The sequence below is a fragment of the Rhinoraja longicauda genome, chromosome 17, assembly GCF_053455715.1.
Source record: "Rhinoraja longicauda isolate Sanriku21f chromosome 17, sRhiLon1.1, whole genome shotgun sequence".
In the NCBI taxonomy this organism is placed as follows: Eukaryota; Metazoa; Chordata; class Chondrichthyes; order Rajiformes; family Arhynchobatidae; genus Rhinoraja; species Rhinoraja longicauda.
The window spans coordinates 13,268,068-13,282,216 of NC_135969.1; the positions used below are offsets into that span (position 1 = coordinate 13,268,068).

The 14,149-nt window shown below is 43.8% G+C and overlaps 1 protein-coding gene across 2 annotated transcripts in view; it reads right to left on the minus strand.

The window, feature by feature from the left end:
* LOC144601768 (sodium-coupled neutral amino acid transporter 3-like) overlaps positions 1 to 14,149 on the minus strand; it is a 155,696-nt gene that overhangs the window by 74,414 nt on the left and 67,133 nt on the right. For both annotated transcript variants that reach the window (XM_078414160.1, XM_078414158.1), the window contains exons 2-4: positions 8,199 to 8,345; positions 2,556 to 2,643; positions 2,131 to 2,246 (exon numbers count right to left, since the gene is read on the minus strand). In XM_078414160.1, coding sequence (XP_078270286.1) covers positions 2,131 to 2,246; positions 2,556 to 2,643; positions 8,199 to 8,308 — 314 coding nt within the window. In that variant the 5' untranslated portion in view covers positions 8,309 to 8,345. The remainder of the gene's footprint in view (positions 1 to 2,130; positions 2,247 to 2,555; positions 2,644 to 8,198; positions 8,346 to 14,149) is intronic.

Below are 14,149 nucleotides of genomic sequence, written 5' to 3' on the forward strand. Positions count from 1 at the left end.
ATTGGTGCCAAATCTGGTGACTCTGTATACTGTCTCAGTGTTCTACTGCTATATACTTGTACTGTATCTGAGATGCCTATCTAAGTGCTTATGTATAGTGATACTTGTACACAAAAATGAATCGCACTCTACCTTGGTACATGCGACAAATACAACTCCATTGTACCATTGTAAATGTGTATTTTTCCTGCTTGCCAATCAATCTGAATTATTGAGATCACTGGTTTTTAAATACAGGCCTGTGTAAACTAAGCCGGCAGATAAATCTGATTTACAGAAGTTGCACCCGCTCTTAGTGAATCATATCCCTGTTTCTCCCTACTGCGGTTACATGGTGTCTTTGTTGGATGAAGCACGGTGGCACAGTGGTAGAGCTGCTGCCTTCCAATGCCAGAGTCACGGGTTCAATCCTGACTACGGATGCTGTCTGTACAGAGTTTGTACATTCTCCCTGTGGCCGCGAGGGGTTTCCCCAGGTGCTCCGGTTTCCTCCCACACTCCAGAGACGTACAGATTTGTAAGTTAATTGGCATTGGTAAAAATTGTAAATGGTCCCGTGTGTGTAGGATAGTGCTAGTGTACAATGATCACTAGGCAGTGTGGACTCGGTGGGCTGAAGGGCTTGTTTCCATGCTGCATCTCTAAACTAAAGTAAACTCATACTCAAAGCACCTCAATGATACTTCAAAGACTCTGTGACGGTAAATCAGGTGGCTTGCAATGGGACAGGGCGGCATCTGGTCTTGGTTAATTTCTTACTCTGACTCTCCTCCCAAGGTACCCAAGCCAAAGCCAACTGTTCCCTCTGCACTAGGGACACTCTCAGCGTGACCACCTATCCTGGCTGCAACGTCAACTCGGGAAGAGATTCCTTGCTGACTGTGACAAACCGGCGATCTGACACTGTATCCATTCCAACACTAGAGACCGACCCATTTTTAGAATACAGCAAACGTTTGAAATGCTGGCACTGAATTCAAAACTGACGCGGGGTGTACTGCTATAGAAGCAAACCTTCAACATTCACATTAAAGGCCAAGACATTCTTGCATGTTTAGATTAGTTTAGTTTCGAGATACAGCGCGGAAACAGGCCCTTCGACCCACTGAGTCCATGCCGACCAGCAATCCCTGCATATTAACACTATCCTACACACACCAGGGACAATTTTTACATTTACCAAGTCAATTTACCTGTACGTCTTTGGAGTGTGGGAGGAAACTGAAGATCTCGGAGAAAACCCACTCAGGTCACGGGGAGAACGTACAGACAGTACGCATAGACAGTACCCGTAGTCGGGATCGAACCCGGGTCTCCGGCGCTGCATTCTCTGTAAGGCAGCAACTCTACCGTTGCACCATTGTGGCCGCCCTGTATTGTGACTTTATCCAAAATAATTGAATCTGTGACCATGCGGTTTGCTACATTACATTCCAGTTGTCCGAATGCAAGGCATGGACACACACAGAAAGCACAGAGGCAGGTTAAGCACCGCTCGCACAAAATACATCTGCGCATTAAAGGGGTATAGATCTTTCTGGTCCAACATGGGTATGGGGAGAAGGCAGGAACGGGATACTGATTGAGAATGATCAGCCATGATCACATTGAATGGTGGCGCTGGCTCGAAGGGCCGAATGGCCTACTCCTACTCCTATTGTCTATTGCCTAACATTTGTATCTTCTGACAGCTAAGTCCCCTTAAGAATTGTATTGAGAACACAAGGGTAGATAGTCAGAACCTTTTCCCAGTGTGGGCATTTCAAAGACTAGAGAGCATAGCTTTAAGTTGAGGGGGGCAAAGTTTGAGGGAGAAGTGCGGGCAGGTTTTGTTACACAGAGGGTGGTGGGTGCCTGGAATGCGCTGCAAGGGGTGGTGATGGAGGAAGATAGGAGAGTGGAATTTAAGGGTTCTGACCTGAAACATCACCTATCCATGTTCTCCAGAGATGCTGCCTGACCCGCCAAGTTACTCCAGCACCTTGTGTCCATCTTTGGTAATATAATAATAATAATATATTCCTTTATTCGTCCCACACCGGGGAAATTTACAGTGTTACAGCAGCAAAGTGGATAGCAAGAGATCATTCATTATAAATAAAAGTAAAAATAGATGAAAGGTGTACTTACAGGAAGAGGATAATACCTGTGTTGGCCAGCGCGTATGCCAGTCCCAGGATACCACTCCCCATGATGGCATTGCTCAAGTTGAACACAGACATTCCAAAGGAGGTTTTTCCTTCAAACTGCAATGGGAGAAGTGTCTTAAGCATGGAGAACCAAAAGGGAAAGCAAATCTTACTGATTGATAACCTCTTACCAAGACGCAATCTTTGACCAAAGATCTGCTTTGATCCAACTGACCACATCAGCACTTTCATAAGTTCCAGGAGCAGAATTAAGCCCATTGAATCTACTCCGCCATTCTATCATGGCTGATCTATCTTTCCCTCTCAACCCCATTCTCCTACCTTCACCCCATAACCCCTGACACCCGTACTAATCAAGAATCAGGAAGGAGCACAGCTCTCTTGACAAACACCAATTAAACTTACATCTGTAAATCGAGTTGGCTTCTTCTCGGTAATCGAGTGAGGCAGAAATTCATCACACTCGGCTGAATGTCCTTCATTTTCTTCATACCTGTCGGGTTGCACAATGAGAAAAAATATTAAAAGGTCTATAAACTAGTTTTTCCTTTTCTCAACCTCCAAACTTGTGGGATCAGGAGAAAGCTTGGAAGATACTATTTGTTGTCCATTTCTAATTGCCTCTGAAATGAACAATGTGTTTGTCCATATCAGAGTTTACATCAAACACTGATATTTGGCCATATCAGAGTGTTTGGCCAAATCAGAGTGGTCTACACTCTCAGACTTCAGAGTGTAGACTATTTTAATTAAGAGATAACCATTTTGTTTGGGTCTAAAGTTATGACCAGACTGCGTAAAGATGACAAATTTTCTTCCCTGAATAAACTACATGTAAAAATAGGTAGATAGGTAGTTGATAGTCACAAGACAGACACATAATGCTGGAGTAACTCAGCGGGACAGGCAGAAGTCTGCTGACTTACTCCAGCATTTTGTGTCTATCTTCGATTTAAACCAGCATCTGCAGTTTCGTCCTACATAGTTGATAGTCAGCAGACTCAGTTGGCTGAGGGCCTGTTTCTGTGCTATATCTCTAGTGCTTCCAGCTTTTTGTTCTTGCTTTATTCAACTATTCAAATTTACTATAGTTGGTATAAGAAATGGTGCAAAAATAGGTAGTTAATGGTAGGTGCAGACTCGGTGGCTGAATGACCTGCTCATGTGCCATGTCTCCAGTGATTCCAGCCTTCTATTCAAACTTTATTTAATTATTTGAATTTAATTTTTCCACCTGTCATACTGGGATTTCAACTCCAGACCCTGAAACAGTAGTTCAGTAGTTTAACCATGACATTAATATTACCTGCTCCAATTCTAAAGGACCTGTCCCACTTAGGCGATTATTTTGGCGACTGTCAAAGTCGTAGCAGATCGCCGAACTTTTCTTTTACCCGACGACAATGACCACGACAATGACGAGTCAGGTTGAGATTACAGCGTCTTCTGAAACATCGCGAAAATTCCCACGCTGTCAATGCTTCTCCGGCGTCCTGGTTTTCGTTGAAATCACTGACAAGTCGGTAAGTACTTGAGAGTTTTGAACTATAACACCTTGTATGGGCTACTTAAAAACCAAGCTTCACTGTAACAAGGAATAAACCGGATTTACTTCCAGTTTACTAATAGCTGTATTTAAAATTTAAGTGGTTAAGTGGATTTTTGTGAAAAGTGTGTGGGCATTCTTTGAAAATGTAAGGGAGATGCATATCTGGTTTCTGGGTTGCATATCTGGGTTTGGAGCCCACTTTAAAGGTAATAGCTGAGGCCAAAAACATTGCGAAAATTCCCACTCTTACCTGACCGTCAAACTGTCGCCTCCAATCTACCTGTCAAATGTCCTGACGGTAAATCTTATAGAAACTTACAAAATTCTTGAGGGGTTGGACAGGCTAGATGCAGGAAGATTGTTCCCGATGTTGGGGAAGTCCAGAACAAGGGGTCACAGTTTAAGGATAAGGGGGAAGTCTTTTAGGACCGAGATGAGAACGTTTTTTTTTCATACAGAGAGTGGTGAATCTGAGGAATTCTCTGCCACAGAAGGTAGTTGAGGCCAGTTCATTAGCTATATTTAAGAGGGAGTTAGATGTGGCCCTTGTGGCTAAAGGGATCAGGGGGTATGGAGAGAAGGCAGGTACGGGATACTGAGTTGGATGATCAGCCATGATCATATTGAATGGCGGTGCAGGCTCGAAGAGCCGAATGGCCTACTCCTGCACCTATTTTCTATGTTTCTATGTTTCTAAATAAATTCGTTAAACACAAGCATTTTATGGTATTTTGAATGACTTTACTTATTTTAATATTATGTGCTTCTAAATGCATTTTAAGAGAACCTATCAAACCTGGGGACAGCATGTGACAACGACCGCAATAAGCAACGATACCTGGCGACAAGCCAGCTGTCGCCGAGAAATTTCAAACCATTTGATTTCTCAGCGACGCGCCGAGATCCACTACGATCCACTACGATCTTTGAAAGACTCCTCACGATCATGCCCGTGACACCCTGGCGAACTGTCAGTGACAGCCTAGTCGCTGGCAGTCGCCTTAAAATCGCCTAAGTGGGACAGGCCCTTAAGATACCCAAAATGTGATGCAGCCTTGTAGCTAACCTCCTTTGAGTCTATTGAACAAGGGTGTATTGGCCAGGATTCCAGGGAAAATTCTCCTCTTCTTCAAAGGAATTTAAGAAATCAACTCCAGAAACAGAGGAGATTAGAGAAATTGGTAGACACACCCTGCCTGGTCCATCACAGGTGCTGTCCTCCCCACCATCAAAGGGCTCTGTGGGCAAAAGGCAGCCAATATCATCAAAGATCCACAGCACCCTGGCCACGCTCCTACCATCAGGGATAAGGTACAGGAGTCTGAGAACAGTGACCACCTGGCTCAAGAAAACCTTCTTCCCAACAACCATCACAACTTCAGCTGTAGTCCAAGGTTTCCAAAATGGACTGGACCAATTGATAGTCAGAGTCACAGAGTCATAGATTATGGAAACAGGCTCTTCAGCCCAACTTGCCCACACCGATCAACACATCCATCTACACTAGTTCCACCTGCCTGCGTTTGGCCCATATATCCCTCTAAAATCGCCCTATCCATCGACCTGTCTAAATGTTTCTTAAATGTTGCAATAATACCAGCCTCAACTACCTCCTCTGGCAACTCATTCCATACACCCACCAACCTTTGTGTGAAAAGTTTACCCCTCAGGTCCTACTAGATCTTTCCCCCCTTACCTTAAACCCATGTCCTCTGGTTCTCGATTCCCCTACTCTGAGCATGTAGTTCTCATCTAAGAAATGAATTTCTGGATCTCAGAGGAAAGATCCTCACTCCAAGCATGGAATTGACAATGGAAAGGCCACTGAATCACACCAAGATGGAGGAGTCCATTTGGTCCATTGTGTCTGTGCTAGTTGAGAAAGATCCACTCAATCCCACCGTCCAAAGCTTGATCTGCGGTCCTCTGGTCACTGCTCTTCAAGTACACCTCCAGGTACTTCCTAAAGGTCGAGAACCTCTGCCCTTTAAGGCAGCGAGTATCAAATAACCTACACACAGCAGGTGAAAGCTCTTTCCTCCTGCAAAAATCGTGATCGCTTACCGTCTTTTTCCCAGAGTAGAGGACTCTAAAACTAGAGGCCATTGGCTTAAAGTGAGTGAAGAAAAAATTAAGTGAGACCTCAGAGGCAATTTTTAACTCAAAGGTAGTCCGCAACTTTGACATTTAACAATTACAGCATTTAAAAGACATTGGATAGGAACAGTTTAGAGGGATATGGGGCAGACACAAATAAATGGGACTAGCCCAGAATGCCAACATTCCTTCTCTCCTAGATGCTGCCTGACCTGCTGAGTTACTCCAGCATTTTTTGATACCTTCGAACGTGACCAGCATGACCAGTTGGGCAAAAGGGCCAGTCTATGACTCTTCCCACTAAACCTATACCCCGTGATTTTGATATGTCAACTACGAGAAGTAGGCTCTTTCTGTTTCCTCAATCAAGGCTCCTCATAATGTTATATTCACTATCCCGCGGTCTAGGCTTAAGCTCAGGGGTGTCCGCGCTTTTGCGGTTGCAGCTCCTAGACTGTGGAACAGCATCCCTCTCCCCATCAGAACTGCCCCCTCCATCAACTCCTTTAAGTCCAGGCTCAAAACCTATTTCTACTCCCTAGCGTTTGAGGCTCATTGAGGAGGCGCTGTGAACTGTTTGCGTGCCACTGTATGTTTCTTTTTTTTTTTTTTCCTTAGTACCTATTCAGATGTACAGCACTTTGGTCAACGTGGGTTGTTTTTAAATGTGCTATACAAATAAAATGGACTTGACTTGACTTGACTTGACTTGACTTGACTTGACTTGACTTGACTTATATCCCTCATAAACTTCGATTCCAAAGAAAATAAACCCTGATTATTTAATATCCCTCATTGGTAAAATGTTCCAGTTGTGGAAACGTCCTCATAAATCTCTTTTATACCTCTCTCGTCCAATCACATTTCTCCTGTAAATGCTGACCATAAACAACCACCATCTAACTATGGCCCAATAAACAGAGTTCTAGCATAACCTGCCCACTGTTGTATTCTGCGACTTTGCGTACTAAATAAACCATCGTGCATGTGTTCTGAACCATGCGGACTACGACAGCACAGACCTGTTCCACCAAATGCACTTCAGATGCATCGCAAGGTTGGTGTATGTGTGGTGGAATGACATCTGAGTTCTGATGTGAAGTAATCCATGTGATATCAAGTTGTTTAGTTTAGTTTATCGTCAACGTGTACTGAGGTACAGTGAAAAGCTTCTGTGGTGTTCTAACCAGTCAACGGAAAGGCAAACCATGCCATCCACAGTGTACAGTTAGATGATAAAGGGAATAACGTGAATAATGTTTAGTGCAAGATAAAGTCCAGTAAAGTTGGACCGAAGATAGTCCGAGGGTCTCCAATAAGGTAGATAGTAGCTCAGGACTGCTGCCTAGTTGTTGGTAGGATGGTTCAGTTGCCTGATAACAGCTGGGACGAAACTGTCCCTGAATCTGGAGATCTGCGTTTTCACACTTCTGTACCTTTTGCCCGATGGGAGAGGGGAGAAAGAGGAAATGAGGAACTGCATATGCTGGTTTAAACAAAAGGACACAAAGTGCTGGAGTAACTCAGTGGGTCAGGCAGCATCTCTGGAGAACATGGATAGGTGATGTTTTGAGCTGGGACCCTTCATCAGACTGAGTCTGAAGAAGGGTACTGACCTGAGAAGTCACCCATCCATGTTCTCTGGAGATGCTGCCTGACCCATTGAGTTATGCCAGCACTTTGTGTCCCTTTTATGATATTAACTGTTTCTCCCTCTTGAACCGCTGAGGAGTTCTAGCGTGGTCTCTGTTTCAGATTCCCACCACAGCACTTTGTGCACCTGCTCTGTTTTCCCACTAGCTTGTTGTAACTTGTTTGAGTTCCAGGCATCACTCCGCTCTCTCCTGCAGAAGAGACGAGACTGAAGGAGGGGCAGCCCTTGGCATTATTGCCCTCTCTACTCAGTCACCACATCTTTCCTGTGACACTGTGCCATTCTCTACCCTCAGATGCTGATGCGTAGCGTGGAAAGAAGAAGAGAAAATGCACAGCATATATATATATATATCCCAATGAGTGTTACTTCTGGCATTGAGCAATGTAGCCATTGTATAAGAAAATAACTGCAGATGCTGGTACAAATCGATTTATTCACAAAATGCTGGAGTAACTCAGCAGGTCGGGCAGCATCTCGGGAGAGAAGGAATGGGTGACGTTTCGGGTCGAGACCCTTCTTCAGACTGATGTCGGGGGCGGGGGGGCCCGACATCAGTCTGAAGAAGGGTCTCGACCCGAAACGTCACCCATTCCTTCTCTCCCGAGATGCTGCCCGACCTGCTGAGTTACTCCAGCATTTTGTGAATAAATGTAGCCATTGTGTCAGGTTCTTGACCCATTAACCTTCATAGAAACTTAGAACCCCTGACCATTTTCAATGAGGATAGAAATCATCATTCACTCACCTGTCCTCCTCTGTGGAGACTTTAATCGGCATGGTCAGATCTTCCACATGATTCCCATTTGCAATAATCTCCACCATTTCCGCCTCTTTATTTACTTGTACGCACTCCATGTCGTCTCACTCCTTGTCAAAAAGGGTGTAGATGTTACTGCAAATTAAAAAAAGGTAAAATATTTATGAGAAGTATTGATCTCAGTTTCACGGTATGCAGACAATGGGAGCAGTTCCCGTCACCCGTAGTTCTGCACTAGGAAAAAGGCAGCACAGTGGAGCAGCTGGTAGAGCCACTGCCTCACAGTGTCACAGACCCAGGTTCAATCCTGACTATGAGTACTGTCTACAGGGAGTTTGTATGCTCTCCATGTGACCGCGTGGGATTCCTCCAGGTGCTCTGGTTACCTCCCACACTCCAAAGATGTACAGGTTTATAGGTGATAGGCAGGAACTGCAGATGCTGGTGTAAACCGAAGGTACACACAACATGCTGGAGTAACTCATCGGGACAGGCAGCATTTCTGGATAGTAGGAATGGGTGACGTTTCAGGTCGACCTTTCTTCAGACTGAGTCGGGGGAGAGGGAGATACAAAGATAAGGAAGTGTCAGATGTGAAAACAAGACAAAGATGAATGGAGACCAAGGAACATATACAATAGATCATTGTTAGCTAGGAGAAGGCAACAACAAAGCAAATAGAGATAAAATGTAAACAAGGCCAGTCAGATTAGTCAGAGAACTGGGATGGATGGCGAGAGAGGGAAGGCAAGTTACTTGAAGTAAGAGAAGTCAAAATTCAAACCGTTGGGGTGTAAGCTGCCCAAGCCAAATATGAGGTGTTGTTCCTCCAATTTGCACTGGGCCTCATTCTGATAATGGAGGAGGCCCAGGACAGAAAGGTCAGTGCGGGAATGGGAGAGGGAGTTAAAGTGTTTTGCAACAGGGAGATCAGGTAGATTTAGGCGGACTGAGCGGAGGTGTTCAGCGAAACGAATGCGTTAATTGGCTTCTGTAAAGTTTTCCCTAATGTGTAGAGAGTGAACGAGATAGTGGGATAAAATAGAACCAGTGTGAACAGATGGTCCATAGTCAGCATGCACTTGGTGGGCCAAAGGCCTGTTTCCACACTGTGACTTTCAATCAGAAAAGCCGTGGTTGTAAGAGTGGGTCCTCCACTGGGGATCTGAATACCAGGTGAGCAGGTAAAACAACGGTGCATCTGAACCCAGCAGATTCACCTTTCCACACCTGTTTTCTCCCGTTTCCCCTCCCCCTCCACTTATTTTTTCATATTTCAGATACAGCCCACCAAGTCCGCACCGCCCAGCGATCCCCGCACATTAACACTATCCTACACAAACTAGGGACAATTTTTACATTTACCCAGTCAATTAACCTACATACCTGTACGTCTTTGGAGTGTGGGAGGAAACCGAAGATCTCGGAGAAAACCCACGCAGGTCACGGGGAGAACGTACAAACTCCTTACAGTACAGCACCCGTAGTCAGGATCGAACCTGAGTCTCCGGCGCTGCATTTGCTGTAAGGCAGCAACTCTACAGCTGCGCCACCGTGCCGCCCTTACATTCATACCATTATTTAAAATTATAGTCAACAAATTTCTTGGCCTCTTCAGATGTACGACACGCATTAGAGAAGAATTTCAGTGCTTTTAAAGTGACTGAAGGAGATTCAGAATGTGTGCATAGATAGATCCATGTAATAGAGTCATAGAGTCATACAGCCTGTAAACAGGCCCTTCAGCCCAACTTGGCCACGCCGACTAACAGACCCCATCTACACTAGTCCCACCTGCCTGTGTTTGGCCCTTATCCTTCTAAACCTATCCAAGTACCATGTACTTGTCCAAATGTTTTGTAAAAATTGTGATAGCACCAGCCTCAACTATCTCCTCCGGCAGCTCATTCCGTAAACCTCCCACCGTTGCCCCTCCGGATCCTATTAAATCTCCCCCCCCCCCTCACCTTAAACCTATGTCCTCTGGTTCTTGACTGGTCATAAATTTGTACCATGTAGATAGGCTTAGGTTTGGTATCTGGTCACCTCACTTTCAGAATAACTTGAAGGAAGATGGGTGTTTACATCTGAACTTGCCTGTTATTCAAAGTTTATCTTTTCTTACATTCGTCTTCAGTCTATGAAAACTACTCCCGATAGACTGTATAATTAAGGAAATTCATAGCATAAATACAGTTGTCAAAACCAAATCATCATAATGACCATGAAAGGAGAACAGATTACCTGGTTGGATTATACATTCAAATCCCATTCAACAAGTGTTCAACTCAACTACGGGTAGAACATTGCAAGGACCTGCAATGCCTGAGAAATTAAGAAACTAAAAATTGTGCCGCTTTGTAGGTTAAAACAACAAATTACACAACCTTTTCATGCTGCCACCACTTCAATTGGTTCTGCAGCTTGATATGACTTGTACTTGAGATAGACACAAAAATTCTGGAGTAACTCAGAGGATCAGGCAACATCTCTGGAGAACATGTACTTGGCTTACTGTTGCTGAGGTATGTTGAAGAAGGTCAACTTGGGCTGGGTTTACAATCTGAACCTCAGGGATTCTCAGCTCCTTGTCTGCCATCACAGGCCACGATATTTTAAGACCTCACAAACATAGAGATTCGCAACACAATTTTGAGATTAGTTGAAAACCAAAATTAGAAAATGCCAGAAAGGCAGTCATTTCTGATTTATGTTCTTGGAGTCCAATTTTTTGTTTGACAATGTAGGAGATGAGGTTGAGTTAAAGTCACATAAAAATGGTCTTTTATTGAATCCATTCAACTAAATTATTGAGCTCAAGTCCCTGGAGAGGGAATTGAACTAAAGAACCTTCGGCTAAGAGTGCGGTCACCTCGACTGGCACCTGGATAGGTCATCAAATAAAATGTGTAGCCCTTCGAATGCATCCACGGTTTTGAAAAATCTCATCTCCTCCACCAATTTAGTTGACATTTGGAGGATACAGCATCCCACAGACCGAGAATACTCTTTTTTTTCTAAAATGCACAATTCATACTCTCGTATCGATTATTTTTTATTAGACTCGAAATTAATACCTAATGTAATAAATACCAAATATCATAACATTTTGATCTCAGATCACGCTCCAACCTCAATTATCTTTGACTTTAAGCTGTCTAAACGATGTGCTAAATGGCGACTACGCCTTTCCTTGCTTAATGATGGAACTTTCTGTAAATACATGTCTGAAAATATTACAGAATATTTGGAGACCAATGACACTTCTGATGTCTCGGACTCCACCTTGTGGGAAGCTTTCAAGGCAGTTATGAGGGGTCATATTATTTCGTATGAATCGTCTTTAAAGAAATCCAGAGAGAGACGTCTACAAGAAATTGATTCTGAGCTTTCTCCAATGGAGACGTTGTATAGGAGCACAAACAACCCCCAAACGCTGCAAAATATGCTCAGTCTTAAATATGAGTATAACACGATTCTAACAAATCAAGTCAGTGACCAGCTACTGCGACTGAAACAGCGATATTTTGAATTAGGGGACAAACCGCATACATTGTTAGCCCGTCAGCTTAGAGGGCAACAAGCAAGTAGGGCCATACATATAATAAAATCAGGCAAGGGTGTTGCTTTAACCGATCCAAAATTAATAAATGAACGCTTTAAGGAGTATTATCAAGAGCTGTATAAATCCAAAACTAACGGTGATATCAATGCATGGTTAAAAATGTTGGACATACCAAAATTAGATAGTGCCTCTTGTGAGGCCTTAAACTCAGAACCCTCCTCTGTAGAAATCATGGATGCAATTAGGTCGTTGCAAAACGGCAAGAGCCCTGGGCCAGACGTTTTGGAGTCGAATTTTATAAGAAGTTTGCTGACCAGGTAACTCCGATCCTGCACAGGATGCTCTCCCACTCAATCGAGTTGAAAAAGCTCCCACCGTCATTGTACAATGCTAATATTTCTCTCTTATTGAAACAAGACAGGGATGCCAAACCAATCCCTCCTCATACCGACCAATTTCTATGCTTAATTTGGATTTCAAAATTTTTACTAAAATAATGGCGACCAGACTAAATAAGTGTATAGAATCCATTATCCATGCGGATCAGACCGGGTTCATCCCCAATAGGTTCTCTTTCTTTAATGTTAGAAGAGTAATGAATATTATGTATCACAAATTCGCCAGTTCTTCCAAACAAGCCATTCTGTGTTTAGACGCAGAAAAAGCTTTCGATCAGGTTGAGTGGGGATATTTACTCAGAGTGCTGGAAGAGTTTGGTCTTGGTGCCTCTTTTATTTCCTGGGTACGTCTTATATATGCTCATTCCACCGCTTCCATACTCACAAACCAGGATAGGTCACCCCCTTTTGCCCTTCAGAGGGGTACGCGACAGGGCTGCCCCCTCTCGCCGCTCCTCTTTGCTTTAGCCATTGAGCCGCTGGCAATCAGCATAAGAGGGCATGCGCTTATAAAACCGATAATACTGGGTGGGGTGGAACATAAGATTTTGCTTTATGCGGATGATATTGCCATCTTTGTATCTGACCCTGAACATTCTGTCCCTTACCTATTCCAGCTTATTAATTCCTTTGGCGAGGTCTCAGGTTACACTATAAACTGGCAGAAGAGTGAACTTATATCGTTAACAGCAGAATTAGACCCTGTATTCTTAGCCAACATGCAGTTTAAAACAAATCCGGACAGTATAAAATATCTGGGCATTAAAATATCTAAAAACCCCAAGACCCTTTTTAAAATTAACTTTACCGAAAGGTTGAACAAGCTAAAGGAGAACATAGAGAAATGGAGAACGTTGCCTATTTCCTTGATTGGCCGCGTGAACGCAGTAAAGATGGTCTCCCTGCCGAGATTTCTGTATTTATTTCAGAATGTCCCTATTTTTATCCCCAAATCCTACTTTAAGTTAATCGATTCTATCATTATGCCATTTATTTGGGGATATAAAACACACAGGATCTCAAAAGCTTATCTTCAAAAAACGAGGGAACATGGGGGACTGGGGTTACCGGCTTTTTATATTACTATTGGGCGGCCAATGTTAGAGTCATGGTATACTGGCAGTTGGATATGACCTGCCCCCTTGGCTGGCGATTGAAAAAAGCTTAACCCCAAAAACTTCTCTCCCTGCTCTCCTCTTTTCATTACCCAGATCTCTCACCTCTCTTAGAGAGGATCACTTCACTCTGTCCAATGCTCAGAGAATATGGCACCAAATTAGGAAAGCTTGTGAGCTTCCGAATACGTCAATGCACGCCCCAATCTGGCATAACCACGCTTTCCCCCCATCATTTACAGACACAGCGTTCAGAGAATGGAGCTGTAAAGGGATAGTTACAATAAAAGATCTTTACATAAATAGACACTTTGCATCATTTGATCAGCTACAATCCAAGTTCTCATTGCCCAAAACTCAATTCTTCAGGTACTTACAGCTGAGAAATTATGTTCGACAAAACAATTCGCTTTTTGAGTCCCTGCCCGAAGACGACTCATTGTCCAAAATTTTGCTGGGTCCCCCGGAAGCAAAGAACCTAATCTCATATCATATCATATCATATACATACAGCCGGAAACAGGCCTTTTCGGCCCTCCAAGTCCGTGCCGCCCAGCGATCCCCGTACATTAACACTATCCTACACCCACTAGGGACAATTTTTACATTTACCCAGCCAATTAACCTACATACCTGTACGTCTTTGGAGTGTGGGAGGAAACCGAAGATCTCGGAGTAAACCCACGCAGGTCACGGGGAGAACGTACAAACTCCTTACAGTGCAGCACCTGTAGTCAGGATCGAACCTGAGTCTCCGGCGCTGCATTCGCTGTAAAGCAGCAACTCTACCGCTGCGCTACCGTGCCGCCAGTTAGAAGTCACAAGGTGAACAAAAAATTACAACTATTCTTCTATTCTAAT